Here is a 25,220-nt window from a genome sequence, read left to right on the forward strand (position 1 = left end):
AACAAAGTTAAAATTACACAAAACAATTACACATTATTGAGGCAGCCTGTAGGCTGTATACATAAGCCAGTATACAAGTGAAGTAAACCAAATACAATTTGTTGTGGGACTGCACCACAAAATTGCAGTTTACATCTCCAAGTACACTAGGACCTAGTCTGCTGTATATATAGTATCAATATTAATTAAATGATAATTAATATTTAGACTGGTCAACCAATACAACATGTGTATCATTTAGTGTAGAGAGAGAAAAACTAGTAATGTTAGATATAATAATTATTGTATATGTTATTATATGTTCTATATATTATTCTTTAACCTACACAGTGTGTGTGTGTTGTTGGGGGGGAACACAGTGTGAAAGTAACAGCTTATTTGATCATGGACAGCACAAAGAGGGGATTTCCAAATCCAGATTTATCCAGACTACATTTTTTACGACTTGGTCATGGAGCTAATCAAGTGAGAAACACTGAAAGATATAAAAATATTTTAATAATTACTAATCTGGTCTCCATCAGTGCCACCTGCTGAGAGATGACTCAGTTAACATGTGTAATATTTGTTGAACACAGTCTGCTTATTTATTTTAGAGTTTAGTCATTTAAACTGGAAGTCATTATGTTCTTAGAGAGGCCTAACTGGAGAATGTGTGTGGGTGTTGAGGTGGGTCAGTCAGTGAGTCTGTGTGGGTGGGGGCTTCGGTTTGAGTCCCCTGACAAACTTGGGCCCGAGAAACTCGAAGCAAACGTTCTCGGGGTTGGCGTGTAGACTCCCCCCCTCCTGACGTCACGTCTGGAGGCAGGCTGCTCGCGCTGCTGACACCGTTCACCTCCAACGGAGGAACTTTTTGGAGTTCTCGGGCTCTCCTGGCTCAAGTCAAACAGGCTGAGAGAAACCCGCTGCAGCCCGCACAGCCTCGGCGCTACAGGCAGACAGAGGAGGGCGACGGGCTCGTCTACAGCCGAGGAACACTGCAACGTTACAATTTCTCTTTAATTTGTCAGGGCTAAGTTAGCTCATTCTGATGGTTGGAATTCCGTATCTACAAGAATATGTTGAGGAATACACACGTTTTTCTTACTCGTAAGAAGTGAGGAGGTTTTTTTTACAGAACAGAATCTGGACCCTTTTCCCCCCTTGCAAACTTTTATCTTTACTTCTTCATTGTGTGTGGATATGGCTCGGATATATTTGGGGTTTTTCCTTTCCTTTGGGATGTTTCTCTTCACGCTTTGTGTGTCACCGGAGCGGCAGCAGAGCCAGAGCGGCTTCAGGAGGCTGTACGTACTGCAGCCCGGGCCGGGGCCCGGGACGGCCGGAGCCAACGGCGGGGTGCGAGTCAGCTCCATCTCGAGTCTTCACGGCCTGTCGGGGCAACCGCACACGTATAATGTGGAGCTCACAGCCAACTTTGGCGGCCAGGTCCGGAGCCGCAGGATGGGGAAGCAAGCGGCGTCAGCCCCGCAGCAGCCGGCAGTCCGGCAGGAACAGAGCCAGAAGCAGCTCCTGAAGCTGTCCGGGTAAGAGACTGGCACCGTGTCAAGAGGGAAACAGGGTTTGCTAGCGGGGAATGGATTTCATGACTTTTTGTAAACTTTTATGTTAAAGCAAATAGTTTAGAAAAGCAGAAAATCGAGACACCTATAGGTTATATTACAGCGCTATCTGAGTGGTATGCATAACTTTATTGTGCAATTGTGCATGAAGCGGCTCTCTCCTGCGCACAGGAGCACACCGCAATCATCAGGTGCTGACTTTTGTTTGACGCTATCAGGAGCTGACAGTGTGTATTTGAGTTTGGTTGCTCTCTTAATGCGCAGGTCAAACATCGTCTAACCCGCCTAATGGACCAAGTAGGCCAGTGATGATTGCCCAATAAAATTAGCTGGCTAACACACGACTCTTCAGACAGATAACAGTAACTGAGACTATTTCCAGAGTTAGAATGTGACTGAATCCGTGCTGCACTTTGTTACTCTAAGTGTAGGCCTGCGTTGTTGCAAAGGCTTAGTATCCTCTTGGAATATCCACACAGGTGTGTTTCTTCCAGTCATGCCTTGTTAGGCCTCTCCTCTTCAGGGTGAAGTTGACTGACCCTGGTCCTGTTAGTTTGCTTTACCCGCAACAGCAGACAAGTTGCACTTTCTCATCATTCTTATTGGCAGCGACCTCATATAATTTCTTTGTGACTCTTTAATCAAGGTTGTAAAGGTTGTTATTGAATAACAATACTAAATAAGAACAAGAGTTGTCTTAGCTACACTAGACCTACTCATTTGTATTAACTGTTTAATAGGTCACGATCAGTTTAAATGAATTTCAGGTAAGTTGTAGGACAGTATTTATCCACAGTAATTTGTATTTGGTGGTATGGCACTCTTCATTGACTTGCCTGCTATTACAGCTGAATATCTGGATTGCATCCAAGGAGAAGAGCATTAGCACAGAACAGAGCAGGCACCACTTACAACAGTGATGACACTGATTATGTCTGAACCAGCAGGAAATGGAAGAGGGGGTTGGAAAGTGGCTTGCACATTCAAAGCAACTATGGCCAGGCTAAAGCTGCCTAAATAGCATGCACTATGAGATTTACCAGTTGTAGAAGGGTATCAGCTGAGCAAACACTGAATGTGGACTCGCATAGAGATCTGAGATTGTGGCTGAGTTTGACTTCTCGGCCTGCCTGCACTAATGATGCAGTATTCCAACAGAATCACAAAGCAATTTTGTAGTAATTGTTTTTCAGTATAAAACTGACACAACTAAAGGTACAATGAACATACATGTTTGTATGGCGTTGAGCATGTGCTGCAAGAGCAGATTCAATGCTACTTGGGGTGGCTGTAGCTGAGGAGGTAGAGCAGGTTGGTGGTTTGATCCCAGGCTGCTCTGCAGGCCAAATATCCGTTGCTTTCTGATACATCCACTGGAGTGTAAATGTTAGATAGAAAGCATTTAAGCATAGAAAGAAGTGAATGTGTGACTAAGGCATGTAGTAAAGTGAGTGCTCAGGTAGACTAGAAAAGCCCAATACTGTATGAGAACCAGTCCATTTGCTGTATCTTAGTATTGACACTCCAAGTTTCTCTTACAAGTCTTTTCCTTCATGTGATGTTTTGATGGTGGTAGAGACATAGAGGCAATTTCTTAATTACTATTTGAAAACGGTAAATGAACTCGTTCTTATAAAGCACTTTTCTACTCTATATGAACATTCAAAGTGCTTTTCACAACTTGTACATTCATAGGTGACCTGCTACAGCCTCCATGAGGTTTCAGTGGGTTTGAGATCTGCTAACCATGAAGGCCAGAAGCCACAAGCTAGCAGTCTTATTATGAGCAAAAAATCAAAGCAGTTATTCAGAAATTTTTGGAGACCAGTGAAAAAGAGAAAAGGTCCTGATGTAAGTAATGGACATTTGTTTTGTGATATAAATCTGTTGTTCCTGGTATTGTTTTGTAAGGTTAACTATATGAGCTCATAGTGGATGTACAGTCACCTTCACAGGTAACTATTTGTAGCTCCTCCCAGTACCAGAGAAATAGATTTTCAGTTTTTTATTAGTGAGGGAAGATCCTGTGACCTTCTGCTGTTTAGGAGAAATAAAATGTAAAGTTGAATATTTTTTTAATGACAATTATATTTCATATTAATGAAAAGTTGTTTTTTGTTTGTATATGCCGTCAATTAGAGTTCTTAGAGAAAAACTCAGAATCTACAAAAATCACTATTCACACAGTCAGCAAAAAATTGGAAATTGGATTTGGTTAAAAGAAATACACTTGGTGGCTCTCTAGTAAACAGTCCTTCTAAGGGGATACCTATACAGGTACCTATAGGTACAGGAGGTGGCTGATGGCCACTACATGATGCCTACCTCTGTATCCACTCTTAGTGATGAGCTGGCTTAGTTCTATGCAGAACAGCAGTGGGCCATCAAGTCACCATCAAGTGTGTATATTCCAAGCTTGATGGTGACTTGTGTGCCTTGGAATCAGTGTTGTTTTCCACAGTTCCACTGAACACCTGATGAATGTTTTTAACACAAGCTCTCCAGGATCCACGAGCAGGGCGTTGAGTCGTAGGGTTTCTTGGAGCCAATTCAAATCAGGTGTTAAAGTTCTTCTGTATTGCTCTATCAACCAATTACTGGTGCTTTGACACACTGCAATTACTCCCATTGCCCTTCTGAGCTGTGCCCTGGTGTTGATCTGGAGTCTCTTTGTCGGATGTCTGCTATTGTGATGTTGACCACTTCTTGTTCTGGGAGGTTGCTGTGGTCTGCTCCTAGGTCCACCAAGCACTTTGTGTTGGTCGTGTGTAATGCCTTTCTCACAGATATTCTTCCAGTGTTGCTCAGTTTCAGTTCTAGTTGGGTCTGCCTTTTTGTACAACTTGTTGTGCCTCTTATTCATTCAGGACCCGTCTCTCATTTTGAGTCTCATCAGAATCTCGTGATTCTGGCTTCCAGGCTTCTTCTCCATGTTGGAGCGTTCTCATCATCCATTCTTGATTTTATACCCAGGTGCTTCTAAGATTACTGTCAGTGAAACCTGAGCGCTCACTTTCCGTGCTGTATTCATGTCTGCCAACATCTGTTCTGATTGGACTTTGCTAGTGAGCAAGGGGAGTTGTGCCCTTGGATGTGCTTCTCATAATACCTCATATTGTTGTCATTCTTTGTCCGGATAAAACTGTGGGTCTTTGTGGACTGGGTCTAATTAGTCTGTACCATGACTGATGGCCTTTTAATGCTTGACTCCTGGGGCTGATTTAGCATGAACAACAAAATGTTCATACATTTATGTAGACCCTGCCCATTTCTGTGTGGGGATTTTTAAGTAGTGCCATCTAAATGGGACCTGGATGTGGTCTGTATCTTATTTTCCAAAGGACAGTGTTCTTGTTATTCACCGAGTACCAGGATATTGTAGGGTCTTGACCTTAGAAAGCACTTTGAGGCCACTGTTATTGTGATTTGCTGTTATATAAATAACATTGAACTGATTTGAATTGAAATGAAATTGATCTCTAGAGTGTAGTACCAAATCTTAACATTTTTTACTACAACACACAAAATGAGTGACAAATTAACCTGTAAGAACATCCATCCAGTACAGGGTAGCAGGGGGTTGGAGTCTGTCCCGGCTGTCACTTGGTGAGAGTGACAGGATCCACAGTGGTGAAAGAAACAAATGTCCCTCTTTTGACGTTGAAGCTAGCAACAGGTTGCACTAAACATGGCTTTATTTTGGACAGGACAGTAGAACAGACGGGAAAGCAGGGAGGGAGTGCAAGGGAAACAACACACGGGAAGCCCAGGGCAAATTCAAGCCTGGGCCCCTGCAGTAGCCTTCCAGCAGCAGGTTTTTACAGGCTGTAAAAAGACAATTCATCCAGTCTTTCAGAAAACAGTTTGCAAGGGTATCACCACCAGTGTTGGTCAAGTTACTTGAAAAAAGTAATCAGTAACTAATTACTGATTACCGCCCCCAAAAATAATCCTGTTACTTTACTGATTACTTATTTTCAAAAGTAATTAATTACTTAGTTACTTTTTAAAAACAGGATTTACAACCTGAAGAGGTGATAAAGTGATAGATCTTTCAGCCCAATTCTACTTTTTCTGCATAATCCATCATACAAAATGTAATCAAATGGAAAAGTCTCTTTTTTTAACTTGTTTTATCAGTTTTAACCTTTTAACTTTATGCATCAAGCAAAAATTTAATTATAAGCAACATTCTCTGACTGGAAGAAATTAGTTTAACATTTAAACCTATTTTCTGCACATTCCAGCACATAAAATATATTTTTGTGTGTGTTTACACTCACTCTTTCAAATAGATGCAAGTAAAACACAGCAGAAAATAAATAAAATCAAAGACTCAGCAGTCCTGTTGCTCTATTTTCACCTGTAAAGCAGGAGTAGGTAGGCGGAGGTTTACCCTGGTGCAGGTGTGCAGCGGTCAGTGGAAGAATCCGCGAGTTTCTCTGTGAGTTTCCCATTACGTCGTTGCGCACTCGGTGCTTGTTGGAAGTTTAGGGTTTTTTTTCGCTGTAAAAAGAAGTTTTCTTCCCACGCACAGCGGACACTAATGTTTTTGTCACTTTTTATGGAACCAAACTCAAAGTAAGGTCAGTACTTCCACGCTTTAAACGCTGCACGCTCATACTCTCTCCCGCACTCGATATGTGATCCATTGTTGATCTGCACACAGCTGTTGTCACGAACGTCGCACTCGCTTACGTCACTGTCGTGAGACATTCTCGCAAAAAAATCACGGTTTTAGTAACGCAGTAAGGCAGCGTTCCTACGGGAAAGTAACGGTAATCTAATTACCGTTTTTGCAATAGTAATCCCTTACTTTACTCGTTGCTTGAAAAAAGTAATTGGATTACAGTAACGCGGTAACGCTTTACAAGTAACGCGTTACTGCCCATCTGTGATCACCACTCTGTGAAAGATTGTAAGTGCAAACAACATAAAACTGAAAAGCATTTAGGGATTTCATGTCTTTTAGAGAAACTGAAGAAATCTTTATGTGCAAAGGACAAGAATGAAAATCAGCACTGGAGGATCTTTAGACAACAGGCAGAAAATTAGAGGTAACTGGAAGTTGCTATCAGTGTAAAATATCCATCTTCTATGGTGGTATTGATGGTTTGGGGGTCATTAGGACAGGTGCTGCCATCTGTACAGTGTCTCTTTCAGGGAAGGACTTTTAACAGGACACTGCCAAAACCACATTCTGCGTGCATTCCAGCAGCTTGGTGTGTGAACTGAACTTCAGGTAATCAGTAAAGTCAAACCACAGTTTGAAAAGCAGATCTGTGAATTAAACAACAAAACGTTGCACAAATACATGCAGAGTAAACTACAATGTTAAGCTTGCGTGTTTCCAGCCAAGCGTGAGTCATTAAAACTGCAGACCAGTGGCTGAAGGAGCTGATTTCAATCTGTTTGTTTGTTGGCTTAAACATGTCGAGTAGTTTAGTTGTGTCCTCAGGAATCTTTGGTTAGAATGAAAAGAGGGAAAGCGACCAGTACGGGAACACAAATCCACCAGTCTGTGTGTGGTCTCGCCGCCTGGCTTCAGCTGCTCACTCTGTGGCCTGGCAAAATGTTGGGATGTGTAATCAGTGAATAAAATTCAGCTGTGAATTTCTGTCACCCCTACCAAAAGGAAAAGAGTCTGAATTTTTACCAGAATACACAAGGCTGCAAGTGTGTGTCAAAGTACGAAGTGTCTCCATAACCTGATTTGGTTACAAAATAAGTCTGTAAGTGTGTTTCTGTTCCTGCAGTTATAATTTACAGCATGCTTTTCCTGGTGAACGCCTTGTTCCTGTGCTATACATGAGTGTGTGTTGATAGATTTGAAAACTGTTTTTGACTAAATTATGGGGAAGAATAGACTAATGCTTAAGCAGAGCTCTTTCAGAGCTGACTCATATGTTGGAGCTTCTTAAGAGCGCATGAAAACCCCTCCCCCATTCTCTGGGGTCAATTACTGCAAAGAGTGGTTATAGTTTTCACACACATTAGTCTGCAATCACTGACAATGTGATGCAAGGCAAAACAGCACTGGCAGTATGTGTGAATGGGTCGGGACTTTTCAGCTGAACTTAAAAACCCTCTGCTGTCCTCGATGGCTACGTCTCCCCCAGAGGAGGGAAAAGAGTGTGAAAAAAGAATAAGAGATCACAAACCTCCATCTCATCCTACCCCCGTGTCACACAGCCCTCTGTATGTCCTCCTCCACTACATCCTCTGAGATCTTCCTTTTTTCTCCTGCCTGGCACTTCCATATTCAAAATTCTTGTCCAGTATAACCAGTATACCCCTCATTCCAAACCATCTTAACCTTGCCTGTTTAACTTTGCTGAACCTGAGCTGTTCATCTGATGTACTTGTATCTAATCCTGTCGCTTCTACTCACTCACAAAGGAAATCATAACATCTTCAACTCTACCACCTCCAGCTTGGCCTCCTGTTGTTTTGTCAGTGCCACCAACTCCAAAACATACATAACAACTAGGGGTGGGGGAAAAAATCGATACTGTGTAGCATCGTGATATTTTGTTTGCTAATAATGTATCGATACAGGGACAGCAGAAATCGATATTTTGTTACAACAAAGGTTTTTGTGCTCCGACTTCAGAGCATGTCGATCCTTTTTCTGAGCAAGAATCCTGACACTGTCCAAATGTGTTTAACTTGTTTTTTGGCAGCAATAAACATGACAGTTTACTTATTTTAATTTAAGACATGTTTTATTTTAATTAAGTTTAAAACTTTTTTATTTAATGTAAAATTATATTTTGTTTTAATTTACTTTCAAATTCTTCAGTTGCTGAAGGGGCTGCATAGTTTTCATAAATTGCATAGTTCAGAATAGCTATAATTGTGCCAGATGGTTGCATTCAGTTAAGTTGGACTAGACTGTAATACAAACCGTTCAGTTTGTCAACAATAAAACTGAAATGAGAGAAAGACTGAGTGTGAGACTTTGATATTAGATAAAATGAATATTGATAAAGTTTACCTTTATGTACAGAATCTGAATATCGCAAAATATTTTTAAAAATTGCAATAATATCGTATCGTGGGATGTATGGTGATTCCCACCTCTAATAACAACAGGTCTCATTACCATCTTGTAAATCTTCCTGTTCCCCTTTGCTGCTGTCCTTATGTCAAAAATCAGCTGAGACTCGTCTTGGCCCACTCCACCCTGCCTGCACTCTTTTAACCTCTGGGTAATTTAACTCATCTATCTTGACTATCTCTATTCCTTAAATGTTCATCTTTCCATCTGTCTTTAAAACTCTCTCTTTGGCATATACCTACCCTCCCAGTTCTCTTGTCTACTTTCTTCATCTCCCCACTTTTTTTCCTAATCATTTAATTTGGATACTTTCCTACACTTCTTCATTCCACTACCACCTCTTCTTATCCTCTTTTCTCTGTCCAGAGGATATATCGAACACCTTCTTGACAGTTTCCTTCAGCACTGAAGCTGCACTCTCCATGTCATCTGGTATCTCTTCCCTGGATACTAGAGACGAGTTATCAGTGAAGAGTTACCCCATGACTGTCACGGGAACTGCTCTTGCTCTGAAATCCCAGCGTCTCCTCCATGCCTCCTCTGGGATTCCCGCAGAACTGCTAACGCAGTCAGCTGGAAAAGACTCTCCATTGCAAAGGAGAAAACTAATGAATACACTTGCAAAATAAAAAAAGACATGTCGCCTTCACATAATACACAACAAGCAAATAAACCTCATCAGGTGTTTTATTGGTATTGACGTAATTGCGTGATTTTCAGTAAAAAAACAAAAAACAAAGATCGACACTGCACACTCATAGACTGGAGTGACCTCAGTGCAGATATTTTTTGGGCCCTTTCTGCCACGTCATCCCTGAGCAAACACACTATCTCACTCTCTCCCAACAAATTGTTGCATTGATGTCAACAGGTTCAAATACATTTTCCACAAATGACAGAAAGCGAGGTCAGGAAGTACAAATTATTTCCTAGTTGCAGGATAGTCGTCAGTTACAGCAAGATGATGTATGCAGTTAGTTAGCAGAGAGAGGGATGTAAACAGCCTAGAAGACTGACTGACTTTGGAAATGTTCCTTCACAGTAAAGAGATCAGAGTTGTGCCATTTGTTGGCCTCATTTCTTCTGTTCATAGAATTACTGTAGTCTGGTCCAAATATCTGAAAGTAGCAGTTAAGGTAGTGAAAACATCATTGTTAATTAATGCACTCAATTTGTTACTATGGCAGTTAGCTTGTGCAATCTTATTGTCCTGCTATGTCATATCGTCTGTGATGATAGAACAGAGATATGGTGTCTATCTCCTGTCTATCTCTGAGTTCCTATAAGTTTAAAGTCAGCATTAGTTATGACACGTACATTTAAAACGTTATAAAACACAAAAAACTTGAGTTTTTTTCTATGAAATTATTGCAGTTTTTTTCCTAAAATGTCTTTTTTATTTTTCTTTAAAACCCTAATAGCTTTAGGGTAAGGATTACTTATCGTCAGTCAAGGCTTGCACCTCAAAGGGTGAATAGTAATTCATCTGTGTATGAAATTACAGCTGTCAAATATATATGGCTCAGTGCAGTTTGATCCTGTTTTGAACAGACCCGTGTCTTACAAGCTTCTGCCATGTGTCTCAAACTCCTCAAGAGGTTAAGACTAACTTCATCACCTAACCACTCTCTTTGTTGATGATGTTTGTTGGAAACTCTAGCTGATCCAGCTCCTACAGTTTAACTTAACCAAGTCTGTGTGAATCTCTTTAAGATTCAAGTTCGCTTTTTAAGTGTAACAAACTTACCACAATAAACACTGTTTTACAGACAAATCTTGCCTTTCCAGTCATACTTAATGTCACGAGGCCAAACCACATCTCAAGCCCTCTGTGAGCATTCAAGTCTGGAAAACGTCTGCCTAACTATGATGGAACATGTGCATGAAGATCAAACTTTTAGGTGTTAAAAATTCAAATAAACATTAATATGTTCCATTTCTTTATTTAAAACCTACGCTGAAGAAATTTGAAGACGAAACCAGACTGCCAAATTACACACGTGTTTAGGTGCAAGAATGTAGAAAAAGAGGTGATGCTGGGATAGCATCAAGTTATGTGCCAGCATGTACGTTAACTGGCTTTCTATGGTTCTAGTTGTTTTATCTGCCTTTTCTTGTTTGGTGTTTGCAGGGTGAATGTCTGTGGAGGGCAGTGCTGTCACGGCTGGAGTAAATCTCAGGGATCACAGCGGTGCACGATGCGTAAGTTTGCACTGAACACCTTTCAGCACAACAGCACCTTTACATTAAAACTGCTACTCCAGGCTACGTAAGAGCACTAGATGCTGTGTTGCAACTGTCTCTCATTCTTCTTCTGGTTCGGCTCCTGCAGAAGTTCTAAAATCATTTTCTTTCACAAAAATGGGATACTTAACAAAGCAAAAACTGATGTTCTGTAATTGTGTAGATGGGCATTGTGTAGATGAACTACAGATGGGCAACATTTTAAAGCAAAGACAATATAAAGTGTGTTTTTCCTACGTATACTCAGAGTTATGAAAATATACCCGTTTGCAGTGTTAGAAAAAGTCACCAGAAAAGCTTCAGGGTATCTTGACATGGATTCTTTGATTAAATGGAGCTCTGGTGTAAAATAATACCATTATTCTAAAAGATATTCCCTCATTTGGTGCTTTTATGGTATAAACAATTGTGTGGTCGAGGAACGTGGCCAGGAAAGAAATCGAAACCACTGCCTGATGAGCAAGTACTTGGTGGTAGCGAGGAAGATCTCCCAGTTAACAGTGTGCCTTGTATTTTTTCCCATATCGCTAGCAGTCAGTTGCAGCAGCTCCCATTATTGTTTCCATCCATCCATGCATTGTTTTTCCTCTGCAATCCTCTCCATCTTTTATCTGCCGGCTTCTCGTTTAATTCTTTTCCCAAGGAGAACATGCGTCTCGTGAATGAGTCGTAGTGTCTGGATGTTTTACATTTTTAAATTGCTGTCTGCAGAGTCATGAGGAGGTTATTATTGTACCGTCCAACTGGGGAGAACATGAGTCAGAGTGAAAGAGAAACAGATTTGAAATGGACTGTGTCTCTTGGCTCAGAAACATTGTTCAGGCTGTTTTCTTATTTGGGTAACTCACTTGCTATTCAGGAAGTAAACAGCTTTTCTCCAGTGTTGTGCCCATCAGTTGTAGTTGGGAAAGAAGGTTGTTTTCTCTGTAGAGCATCGCCATGTGGTCCCGTTGAACGGCTCTCCCTGTGTTTGCCTCTGGCTTCCTTTAAGACATACTGTCAAAGCTTCTGCTTTTTGACAAAACAGACAACGTGTCTTTTGGCAGCAGTGGATTACCTATGAAGCTTTGACAACTCGTCATTTTTCAAAGTGCAATGCTACTGTTGTGGGGGGCTGTGGTCCCTAACCCTTTTCTTAACCCTGACCTTTAAGTGCCTACTACTATTTGTTAGTGCCTAAAACTAAAAAGCAAGTTAAAGCAAAATAAAAAATATATAAATAAATAGAAACTAATCAATAAGTGGGGAAAAAGCAAAACCAAGAGCATAACACAAAGGTCCAAGTGGGAGGCAAACCACACTCTCCTGGCTGATGAACTTGTGACTAATGCCACAATTTCCCCACAAACTTCCTAATACCAACCAACCTAAAACTATCTTTAGGCCTCTAAAATGGGAAAGTTCTTCTATCAGCAGCCAGCATTGCTGTGGTCCAGATGTTTAAAGAGCAGTTGTGCTTAATGGTGAGACGTAGGCAGCATGTGACAAATGGCCTTACGTGACATGCTGAGATGAGAATTTATGACAACCGCAATCAGGATTTTTTTTCTTAAGTATTTTTATTAATCTTTAGGCATGAAAAGATTAATAAAATACTTAAGAAAAAATCCTGATTGAGGTTATCATAATTCATGCATGAAAGGGTTAAATAACAATAATTACAATGAAACACGTCATACATCTATAGTAACATTAAACGACCAGCGGATGGCAGAGTATGGAGTGACATATGTAGTGGTTTATCTGCAAGTATACCATCAACACTGACACAAAGACAAGAAAACTGCCTTTGAATAGCTGTCCACTGTAGTGACCGCAATGTGAGAAAGGGTTAAATTGACTTTGCAGCTAGTGCCTCAAGTCTACAACACACGGACACCATTGATGAACACTAGTCGCCTGGTTTTGTTCTACTTTTTTTTTTTTTTTTTTTTTTTAACAGAACTCTGACGGCTCTTAAATGTTTTACGGTTGAAGTCTAATCTGACCTTTCAGTTCTGGATGTAACCAGTAGTTTGCACCTTGTTGTAAGCCTCTGTATTTCTGCTCATCTCGTGATCGTAGACTCCGGTACACGTGCCTCCTCATGAGCTTTCTTGACTTGGTTAAAAGTTTTTTGTTTTTTTTTTATAACCAGGGAAATAATTGTTCGTCATGCACTTCTGTCTTCTGTGTGTCTTCTTTCAGGCCTTTTGGTGTTGCTGAGCTAATCAATGCATTTATTCATTTTTTCCACAATGCACTAGATTGTTGACTTGGCCACTTCTAAAGTTTTTACTCTCTCTTATAGGTCTATTTGGGTTTTTCAGCCTCATGATGACATCTCTCACTAACATCTCTTTGAGTCTTTTATTTTAAATTGCATTAAAAAGTACAGTAAAAAGCTATAAAACAGCTATAAAATACAACACTTTGAATCAACTAATATTATTCCTGCTTTGTTTGTCATGAAACTGCTCCTTAGTCAGTTGTGCTGTTAATTTTGAACCAATGAAAATGGGCGATTGTTTATAAAAAATTGGTGTAATTCTTAAACAGTTCATGCAAAAATATTTTAAAACCCCTTGAATTAAAGCTGAAAGTCAAAGCCACAAGAATTACATCTTTGTCCTAAACATTGTGGAGGGTTCTGTACAAATGACGCTTGACAGCACAGAGAGATTAACTATAATGAGACAAAATGCTGGTGTAAATGTAGAAGAGAGTTGCTGTAAAGAGAACTTTGTATTGTCTGTATTGTTTTGTGGACTCTTGTTGGAAAACTTCTGCATTTAACTTCACAGCTGCCACACAAAACAAACCCAAGTTGGATGCAACACGTCCTGGTTGCCTGTGCCAGAGAGACTGATGCTAACCTTTGTTGATTGTGGATGTGGATCTACCCAAATCCATCTGCTTCCCCTTTGCTAATAAAAATGACTGAACCAGACCCATCCACAGTGTTTGGGCTGTTTGTGCCCAAACACTGTTACAAACATAAAAAACAGATCAGATCTTAATGGGGAAGCAATCATGCTGGATATCTATACTGATACAGACTAAGTAATGTGAAAGGAGTGAAAGGATACCAAACACAAATTGTCTGATGAAAATGATCAACCTACAGAGGGCTGAATTCAAAGACACCCAAAACATCTTCCGTTGGATTTACGTAAGATGAGCATGGGACCAGACCATGGCATCACTTCCTTAATCCTCCAGGAACTGCCTGCATTCTCATGCCACATGAGACAAGGCATTTTCATACACCAGGAGGAAACCAGGACCTACTGCACTAGCGTAAGGTTTGACCCTGGGTCCCAGGATTTTATCTTAATATGTAATGGCAGTCAGGGTGCCGTTGACTAGCCTGTAGAGGTCTTTGTTGCTCTCAGTGGAGATGCCTCCCCAGAGCGTCACTGACCCACCACCAAAACCAGTCATGCTGAATGATGCTGCAGGCAGCATAACTTTCTCCACACCTTTTCATATCTTACACATGTGCTCAGGGTGAGCCTGCTCTCATCTGTAAAAAGCACAGGGTGGTGGACCTGCCAACTCTGGTGTTTCATGTCCAATGCCAGTCTTGCTCTACCGTCCCGGGCAGGGAGCACAGGGCCTACAAGAGGGCTGCAGGACATCCTCATGAAGTCTGTTTCTGATTGGATTCACACCAGTTGCCTGTTAGAAGTCAATTTGTAAGGACAGGACATTCCTTCTTGCACAAAGGAGCAGATAACAGTCCTTGTAATGGGTTAAAAACAGCTCTATGATGCTCTTGAGGCTGTGCTGGGAGGCACAGCACACCTTCTGACAATAGCACATCACACTCCCGTGACCCTGAAAAGGATAAGCAGAAGAGAATGGTTGGATGGATCCCCTCTTTTGATACAGTTACTTTGAGGGAAAAAAGTATCGTTTTTGGTGATAGCCAAAACATTAATGATGAGTTTTTAAAAATCATGTTATTGCTTTTTTATTAGTTAAAATTTCAAGTAACTATAAGGAAAATTTGAAGGTTGACTTTAGCTTGAATAAAACTAAGAGGACTCATTGCAGTCCTAACTTGATTATGAGATGGATAAAGATGAAAAAATAAGATTAAAAAGGTAATTGCTACGAGAGACTTAAATTTGTTTTTCCCAGAATGTTTGAGTCCCTATCTCAGGCAGGTTGTTGAGGTCTTTTCAGAAAAAAAAGCTTCTGTGATTACCACCTCACTGAGACTGAATAGAAGGGGATATGGGAGCAGTTCAGGATCCCTTTTAAAGGCACTAGAAAATATATTCTAATCATTTGGAACTGTCACAGTGTTATTATTTCTATTTGTTCAGTGTGCTGTGATGTTGATATTAAAAACAACAACAACAATCTTATATCCATAAAATCTGTAGTCCTTGATGGTTTTAAGGACCTCTTGGTCTTCTTCTCCTAGTATCTCATTGAGCTGGCAGCTTTTCTGTTTTGTATAAAAGAAATACTGCAAAAATACTGTATTAATAGGCCCAGACAGCCACTCGCACTGTACCCAGAAGAAGCAGGCGACTCGCTGCCCTGCACTGCATGGTGGTAAAGGGGTATGGCCAAGATGAGGGATGTTGATGTTACCGTCTCTTTAGTACCAGTCTTTCAATTTTTTTTACTGCTTTTATTCCCATCAAAAGGATACGATTTGTTTGCTTGCCAGTGATGTGTCTGCGTTGGGCTTAACAGCTTATATCAGCTTGGACTTGAAGAGTTGCAGCATGTGGGTGGAGAGACTGCTTTTGTTTATACAGGCACAGGAAACACTGCAAACCCACAGCACAATGACCAATAGGGGACATTCCTCTGGTGGTTTGGTATGCAGTCTCTGTAATCTGTTCATAGGAGGTCTCATAATCACATGCTGAAGTTATGATGCAATTGACAAAGCAATAGTTTATCTTTGGATTGATAATTCCCACCTCAAAGCAAACTTTAATGTTTTTCTGCCTGTGCAGGATATTGTAGTTGGTAAGTAGTGATTTGTTTTGCTGTATTTTTTCTCCGTTTCTATACTGAGATAGGCTGTGAGGCATACATTTCCTTCTTTTAGATTTGGAGCAACTGTGGAATACAATTCCCATGTATTAAATACATGGTTTAAATAGTTTGCACCAGCTGAATCAATATTTTTTATAGCTGTGCATGCCTTGTGCAACAGCCACAGTTTATTTGTGGCCAGTAGGGTTGGGTTCAGAGAGGAGGGTCGCTCTTTAGATCGTAGCTTCACATTCTCATTCATATGGCAGACAGGGCGAAAACATTATGCAAATGCCCTCCCACCCCCAAAGCAACCACACAGTAATACGTGTGACATTTAAAGTGTCGCCTCTGGATCTGCTTACTACTCTGTGGCTGAATACAGCCTGTAATGTATGAAGGTATTACGCACCTTTCTTTTAAATTATGGCTTAATTTTCATTTGGAGGCTTCTCCTCTCCTTTCATATTCTGAGCAGGACTATTTATGTCATGTAAATGGAGTTATTTCATGTTGACATGACAAAGAAGCTCTGTGAATGCTTAGAAAAGTGTTACTATTACCACTTTTGGCTGTTTGCTGAATGAAAGTCAGCATTCTGTTTTTGATGTTTGTGTTTGCTCACCTACCTTGAGCAAGTTAGCATTGGTTAAATCAATGATGACATATGGAAGACTGCTGTGCATTTTAATCTGGCAAAACTATAACTACTGTATGCCAGGTGTCTTACAAAAACAGGGTGATCATTGTAGGTACACCTGAGTGTGCACTGTATACTCAACAAAACAGACTTGGATGCAACAAAGCTACCAAAGCTGGATACGTTTATGTGGTTAACTACAGCTAACCCCATTGCGTATTACTTTACAAAGCTAGTGTAACGTTAGCTTTGTTTTGGTTAACTGTCAGTTAAAATCAACACTGATACTAACATAAATTACTATCATAGTTCCTATCTGCTGGCAAATTTGTCTGACAAACCCCACTCAGACATATGGTAGTGTTAGAAACCCAGACATGTCACATCTTCCCTAAGAGTTTTGTTATATTATCTGATGTTATCTACTCAAGATTGTAATTTCCTGTGCTTGGAATTTATCAGTGTTAGCAGGCACACTAGTGTTAGCTAATACTAGCCATAAAAAAGACCGTTCAGGTTTGGATCCCCGTCCCTTCTTAGTAGGCAGGAAGCTGGCTAACCTTAGCTTGCTTGCTATCTAACAATGTTACTACTAAAAATATTATTATTATATATTATAATATCTGAAGCTACGATTCCTTGTTTTGTTGTTCTTACTGAGAGACTCTGTTCTTTAGGGACACTGTTGATGTTATTAATGGAAGGGAAGATGCCATGACTTATTAGTCAGATAATCTAAGAAATTTGTTCTTCAATTTTATTTTTTAGTGGAAAATCCTTCCACCATCCAACTGAGGCAACTGTAAGAGTCAAGAAAGTTCAATTTAAAAAAAAATTATGCTATACATTAAAGAAGCCACCAAACAACCATGTAACCCCAATAATTATCAGTCAGTTCCTTGTGTTCTTCCTTGCTTCCAATAAGTGACAGAAATTGGACAAACACGAATGTTGGGTATTTAGTTACTGCTGCAGAGCAGTGTTTCTCTTTGTCTCTTTGGCATTCGTGGCTGACAACATGTGATTCTGCTACACAGGAATCATCTGATTCAGGCGGAATTATCAGGAGACATTCCGATTAGTCTTCCTCTCTGGATGAAAACAAATGTCTGCAGATTATTGAATTGCAGGGCAGAATAGTGCTTTGTCAAGTCTGCTTGAAGTAAACATGTTACGATTACCTCATTCAGAAAATAGCTTTGCAAAATTTTAGAACTGCTTAGTTTACTTTCTGGAAGATAGCAGCCAGACATGAGGGTAAATAGTGGGTACTTGACTTTGTGTTAAAGTATGCTGATAGCAGGTTAAAATGAAATGTATCTGTTGTCATGTTTCTATTGCCTATTAAGACAGAGTGCAACATGTCCGGATGTCCAGAATAAATGGGGCCCTGTTAAAACAAAATCTTGGGGTGAACATTTTCCTCATTTGTCATTGTGTTTTTATTTTAATGGAAAGGGTTGAGAAAACAGTTAAGAAGAATTGTAGGTCTTGATTGCAGTATAAATTCTAATTGACTGATTGCAACACAATACTTTATTAGGAATGTCACAGCATCACTTTACTGCATTTTGATTTCAGGCATGAAGCAAGTAGCAGTAGAGAATTTGTAGCAGCAGCATCTTGGTATTAACTGTTGTGTTCCCTCTCATAAATACTTAATGGCCCAATCAGTATGCATTAACAGAACGCTTGTGGGTTCACTGTAAGAAAAAATAAGTGGTGTTTTATTTCAATTAAGACATATTAGATATTTACAAAGATCAAGATAAAATGTTTTTTTTATTTAAAATGTATAAATAACTATTTTAGCCATTACCCTCTATTCACTCTTCCTATATTTATTGAGGAGTATCTCACAAGCACCACTGCAGTGGGCAAGTCCACAGTCATGGAAATGAGGAGTGTTTTCAGGTCTTTTCACACAGGTGATTTCTTCTTCCCACTGATGGAAGGGCTTTCAATTTGTCATTTTTTTATTCCCATTTCTGCTTTCAATCGCAGTAGCAGCTAACTGCTCTAGCAGCTTCATCCACTGGAAAAAACCCAAACATACACTCAGCGAACTGGGGTATACAAAAATACCCACCCATGCCCCCTGCTTCTTAACGAGGGCAACTCCAGATTGGAACAGTCCAGCCTCTCTCCACCAGACTCCAAACTGTGCATTGAGGTGAGCCTGACTGTATCTGATCAGTGTCTCTCGACCTCATGCACCACCAGGACCTCCACCTTTGACTGCCTCTTGAAATGCTTTGCAACCAAAGCCTCTTCCGGCCCCCCGTGCATGTGATGGGCCTATAGGAGAGCAAGCTTATGTCTCCTCCATTGGGCTAAGACCTTGCAATCAGGTGCTCTCCCTTAAGATCCACGGGTTGGCACTGGTAACTCTATCCTGGGTAGGAGGAACTGGTCCCCTGATAAGGTTCGGTTGTCATATGGGATAACTTTAGCTTTTAACAGAAAGAGTGCTGTTTTAACTTATGGAATATTTCATGTGCCATTTGGCATATTCTCTGATCCCTATTTTCTAAACTTTGATATTAATATATTGGTAATTGTACCTAGCAGAGGGCAGCCTACAAGTACAAGTCAGCCAAGAGCTAATGAATTGTTCCTTAGCTTTATGAATATCTTTGCCTTTTCCCAAGAAGCATATTGATCTTGCATCTGCTTGAAAAAGTAAAGTGACTGTTCCTTCTGTGTTGAATGTTCATTATATGGTGCTCTTGAAACATGCATGTAGAATTACTTTGTGTTTTTGACAAGTCTATGTGTAAGCAAAGATGTAGCTAATCTGACAGTATTAGCTAGCACGTTGTGTTTATCCTGTTTCAGACCAAACAACCATTTATGTTTGTGAACCTGCAGGATTTCAGTTTCAGCAAAAACGAAACCCTTTGTTACCAGAAATGACTGACCTGACCTGATGAGCAAGGCTGTTTTTACGTGTGAATTTGTAACATTTTCAGAAGAATCATGTCAGGAAATTTTTGAAGGCTGTCTTTCGAACATGTCACATTACACATTAAGTTCGTGTGAGCGATCTGCCTAGATAGCTGATTTGCAATACACACCTGACTTTTAGGTTTGTATAATGGCCCAATGTCTTATGACACAGACTTAAACTTATTGTGGTAGCACTTTGATCTGACTGCACTGAATCCTTATGTTCTCAAGTGTATCTTCTAAGACAGACACCTGCAGGGGATTCCTAGAAAAGGTTGTGTGTTTTCGTACTGACAGGATTCTGTATAGCACAATGTTGAGCGATTAGGGTACAACCACCATTTGTACCCAGAGATCCCTAGCTGGCTTTGTTCACATGGTAACATGGCTATCAACACCCACTAAACAGCTGTAGGTTAGAATTGCTTTCTGTTAGTGTTACATCAAACCAAAGTGCATTTAGTGCATTACGCTAACTTATTCGGATTGTTAATATAACAGGGATTCTTTAGTGTTATTGTTGGCCAACAGAAAGATAGGGATTAGAGAGGCCAATAGATTCTCAGCAGACACTCTTATCTGAGCTAATCTGAATTTGAGGGCCAGCAGTGACTCAGATAATGTGGAATTCAATATCTCATATATCGATGTCATATCTTTCCACTGCTACCTGCTTCTGAATTCAGTGAACATCTGTCCCAGCCACATACAAGGTTAAACAGGCTCTAGCACTTACCCATAAAATCTCAGCATTTTTTTTTTCACTTGGGAATTTGTAGTTCCTGCATCAAGGCAGAGACACAAAGAAAGTCATTATGCCTCACAGTTTCTGCCTCTCACCTTGAAACCATACAACATGAAAACAGCAGCACACACAACGAATAATTTCTACTCTTACAGACCCCGGCGAGGATATGAAGGGGCTCTCTGAACACCAGGCCCAGCGTGGTTTGATCAAAAGGGTGAGGACATCAGCATGACTATTTCCTGTCCCCAGCTAACGAGTAAATTACCATCACTTATTCCGTCACTCTTGTCACAGACCGCTGCTCTCATGTAGCTGACCTCAGAGAAAGAGCGAGAGAGAAAACTTTGCAGAACAGATGGCAGCCTTTGCTCCAGGCCAGTGAGGGGTGGGGGAAATGAAAACTATTTATGCTAGTCAGAAAAGAAAGCAAAAAGCTTCACCCAAACTGGAAAATTAACTGTGGGGTTGTTTCAAAATACTAACATAATTCAGCTTCAGGGGAGAAAGGACAGCAATGATGTAATCTGTGAGGTAATCACTTTATAGAAGATGGGTGTAACTCGACTGATATTATATGGTGAAAGGGAGTCCACACTTCTTTGGGCTGTGGTTGTTGGAGTATAAATGTATTGTGGATATCCTGGATTTAGTGCATTTCAGTGCTGCTAAAGTTTGTGCTTAACCTAAAACGATACATCTTTCAACTTTAACTTTTTTAGTGTTAGGGCTAAAATAAGAGTGTAGAAGTAATCAGTATATGTACAGATGATCAGAGCTTGATCACAGAACAATCTGTTGATTTTAAAATAACAGTCTCGTTCATTGCAGCTAAAAGTAAGTCTTGCATTTAATTAAGTTTGGGGTGTGGCTGTCCAGTGTTGTGAAAGACAATTTTAAATCCTTCCACAAGGGGTGACCATAAGGGGGGACTTGCATTACTAACTTGCATTGGAGCTTTTCAGACGGTTTGTGAGGGTGAAAGCAAAAGAGTGCTTGCTGTTGCACGGCTGAACAATGTAGAAAGTGTAACGAAGTATTCCCAAAAAAGCGACTTCAAACTGTATGTCATCAGTGAAACTGCATCATATCCATCATGTGAGGAGGAAATGTGTACAGATCTCACTCAGTATATTAGCATTGTCGTGAGCCACGTGGATGACCACACAGGGTGTATGTTGTCCTTGTTGCAGGAGATGTCTTTCAGCCATCATTTAGTTTCCTTTCATTAATCATTTTCACCAACCTCAAAACTGCCAATTAGTCTAACAAGCTTAGTGAGGAGGTGACACACCCTCAGGGCCCATGGGGAGAAAAAGAGGGACTCTTTCTGAGTCATTTCTCCTGCTGCTGACACACACACACACACGCACACACACAAACACACAAACACACAGAAGCAGTAGAATTTTTGACTTTATAGACAGAATTTAATTAAAGTTATTTAGTTTAGGGTTAGAATGTGGAACTAAGGTTTTCTTTTTAAGTTGGGCAGTGAATAGTCAGATGGAGGTCCAGATGTGTGGCTTATCTTCAGTCAGTTTCCTTTGTATGGTTTATCCAAACATATCTATGCATGTATGTGCATGTGTGTTTGAGTACAGTATGTAAACTTCTGCTATGCTGCCTGTGAGACGGGCTTTGTAGTTGATAGATGGATGCCCCTATCATCTGCTCGGCAAGAATAGTGCCTTGTCTAATTACATGCTTTTGGCTGGTCTCCTTTATAAACATACACAAAGACCTTTAAGCACACACACACACACACACACACACACACACACACACACACACACACACACACACACACACACACACACACACACTTACAATTTCATAATTAGGTCAAGTATATAGACGAAAAGTATTTCTAAACTGTCTCCTGAAAATATCAGTTGTTAAGTGACATTTCACATTAATTTCACATTAACAGCTGGTCAGATGTACCCACATGTTCTGTGGTATGCTCAAGTACTTTTGATTTTGTAGTTTTGGATACATGCCTTTACACAGAATTCCCAGTTTGATATGTACCTTGTAGGGGTGCAACGATACACAAAATTCACGGTTCGGTTCGATACTTTGGTGTCACGGTTCGATATTTTTTCGATACAAAAAAAATGTTCATGCCTTTTTAATTTGTCATTTATTAAAATTATAAATATATATTTTAACTCAAAAGTACAGTTTTTAAATTTAATGTTGCTGAAACAAAAGTAATTTAAAAAAAAAAAAAAATCTCAGGGCTCTCAAAATTTCAAAATCCCTGGTAGCCCTTCGGGCAGGGACTCTTCCGTTTTTGGTAGCCCAAAATAAATTTAAGTAGCCTGAATAAAAAAGGGAGCAATTTTTTGATTAATGTTTTGTTTCCTTTACAATATTATACATTAAAGTATAATATTGTAAAGGAAACAAAACATTAATCAAAAAATTGTTGAAAAACAAATTACAACATTGTATAAAAATTACAATCATCAACTCAAATACTTGGTTCTAATTGAACAGAAATGTCTATGAACTTGTAAGAACTGTGTAGGACATGAATCAGTCTGTGTCAGATCCTGAATTTGAAATTTCCACTGAAGTTACGGGTAAGAGGCAAGTGGAACCAAGATCGAGGCCATTTGCTTTTTGAAGTTTGCAAAGACTGCTACATTGTGCCAGTGGTAGTTCACTCTTTGCAATATAGTACGCTGTTCTAAACAGATTTTTCGGGTTTATTTTTAGTATGTTATTTGCAATTGGTGTTTGTTCTGGGAAAGATATTGCAGACTGAGCAATAATGCATTTCTTGCATTTCTCATGCGTTCTAATGTGGGCCTTTCTTAATATGACTGGTCCCAGTAACAAAGGCGCTTGTCGACTCAGAAATCGAGGGAAAGCCAACAACACACCCGGCAGAACATTATGTTATTTACACGAGTGCACATAAGTGGTCCGCATGTGCGCATTCGCTGTCAAAATAAAAGACGCGCACCAGATAAGAAGTCGCAACGCGCGTTTGCGTCCATATAAAAAGCACTGTTTTTGTCCGCTAGAGTGGGATTTTCACGGCACATTCTGCACCACATCTCTGTGCGTTCATCATTTGTTTGAAGCCAGCTCACCTCCTGCAACCACTTTTCCGAGAATACGCGCTTCTTTTGTGGTTCAGCCTGCTGACATTTCTTTGGAGGTGGAGGAACACCAAAGTAATTGCTTAAAGGAGCTTCTTCGACATCTTTAAGAGTTCTAAACAAATGTCTGTCCTCCTCCAGAAAATCCTATGTATGCAAACACGCGTTGCAACTTCATATCTTGTGCGCGTTTTTTTTTTTTTTTTTTTTTTTGACAGCGAATGCGCACCTGCGGACCACTTATGTGCAGCCCTGGTTATTTAGCTCGTCATATTGCAGCCACAGAAATTCTTTTGTCCATGAAACCATAAAGCTGCACTTTCTTTTTGCCTTATAGTCTGATTTGTCATAACTTTTCTGTTTTGTGGTAAGCTTTTCTTTGGCTGTCACTTCTTCACCCTGACCTGTCTTATTTGGCTCAGCAGAACTAAAATATATATCCTGCTGCTTTTACACACGCACACATAACGGTCAGCGATTCTCTGCGCGATCAACCTCTCACATGTTTAAGCTTGCTGCGGGAGATTTCACTTGTCATGTTTGCATAGTAAGCTAACGATTAATAAGACGATGTCAGAGGAATTGGTGCGCAAATGATCGTCACTCACCAATCAGTGCTGTCGCTCTCTATACACAGTTCGCACGATTGCAAAGTGAAAGCAAAAAACAAGCGCAAATTCAAACGCGATTTCAATATGTCACATATTGACAGTGGCTCACCGATGCCAATGACATAATTACCCAGCTACATTTCTGAAAGAATGCAAAAGCATTGACATATATTTTTCCTTCCTACAATAGCCCGACGGGCAGGGCAGAGATAGATTTTGGTACCCCGACTGGAAAAATCGCTAGCCCCAGGACGTCAGGCAGGCGATTTTGCGAGCCCTGTATCTGATTGAGGAATCACTCATCTTTGGAAAAGAGAGTTTATTACAGAGAAATGGCTCTTTCCAAAATAAAAGCTATACTATACGCTTCTTCTGGGCTATATTCTCAGCAGCATATTGTAGCGGGCCAGGGCTGTTCGGGGTTCTGTTTGTACAGTTATGTTTTGTTTATGTTGCCATAGTGACGGGTGACGCCCTCTCGCTGCGACGGTGTGTCCTTCCGGGGTCAGAGGGCGCCCTGTGTGGTATTGTTGTTGTTGCTGTGCGGTTGCCGCGCTGAGCAGTTAGCTAGCGGCAGTGTTCTTCTGCAGATGTCAATAAACGGCTGTGCTCCCTGGCTAGCTCACGGGAAGCAAGACCAAACGATACCTCCGTCTCCTCCTTGTCTGAGCTCGCCACAATATTAAACATATCAGGTCCCCATAAGAAGAATCATGTGCTAACGGCTGTCTAAATGACTCGGGTAAAGTTTGTAGCATGCATGCTTGTTGTTTTGTCTGCTTCCACTTGTCTTTGCACTAGGATGATGTCGGCGTAAATTAGCAGTCATATTCGTTGTGTTCCCACTAGTGCTGTCAGCATTAATCTCGTTGAAATGACGTTAACGCCACAACACGGCAAATCTCCGTTAACGAGCTACCCCTGATCGCCTGTGCGTGGGGCTAGACGGCCAACACGTTAACGAGCTAACTGCGCTAACACACTAGTTCACACCAATGTAATTGAGCATTGCATGGCACATCCAACATACTGTTTTACTTTAGTCCATGACGCGCTTACCTTCAGGGTCATACTTCACATGAAAACCAAAATAATTCCAAACGCCAGATCTGAATGAGGGTGGGGGAGGTTCAATTTGCCATGTTGCAAGGAGAGCTTAGCTTCTGTCTCGCTAGCTTGCCCTTCGCTCTTCCTTCTGACGATGCTGTCTGTGGCTGTATCCCAATTCAGATTCTGCAGCCTTAAAGTACGCAGCCTCAACGATCCTCAAGGGCCGCATACTTAAAGACCGCTAAGGCCGGAAGTGCGAG

General features: G+C 40.6%; 1 protein-coding gene across 7 annotated transcripts in view; it reads left to right on the forward strand.

Annotated features, from left to right (window-relative positions):
- Positions 1-691: 691 nt before the first annotated feature.
- The window catches only part of ltbp1 (latent transforming growth factor beta binding protein 1), a 135,958-nt gene continuing 111,429 nt past the window's right edge, over positions 692-25,220 (forward strand). For 3 of the 7 annotated variants that reach the window (XM_080287813.1, XM_026190474.2, XM_080287814.1), the window contains exons 1-2: positions 698-1,526; positions 10,754-10,824. In XM_080287813.1, the coding sequence (XP_080143939.1) occupies positions 1,183-1,526; positions 10,754-10,824 (415 nt within the window). In that variant the 5' untranslated portion in view covers positions 698-1,182. Of the gene's footprint in view, positions 1,527-10,753; positions 10,825-25,220 lie in introns of all 7 variants that reach the window. The other 4 variants (XM_080287815.1, XM_080287816.1, XM_026190477.2 and 1 more) reach the window with 4 other exon arrangements.

This window comes from Astatotilapia calliptera, chromosome 13 (assembly GCF_964374335.1).
Source record: "Astatotilapia calliptera chromosome 13, fAstCal68.1, whole genome shotgun sequence".
In the NCBI taxonomy this organism is placed as follows: Eukaryota; Metazoa; Chordata; class Actinopteri; order Cichliformes; family Cichlidae; genus Astatotilapia; species Astatotilapia calliptera.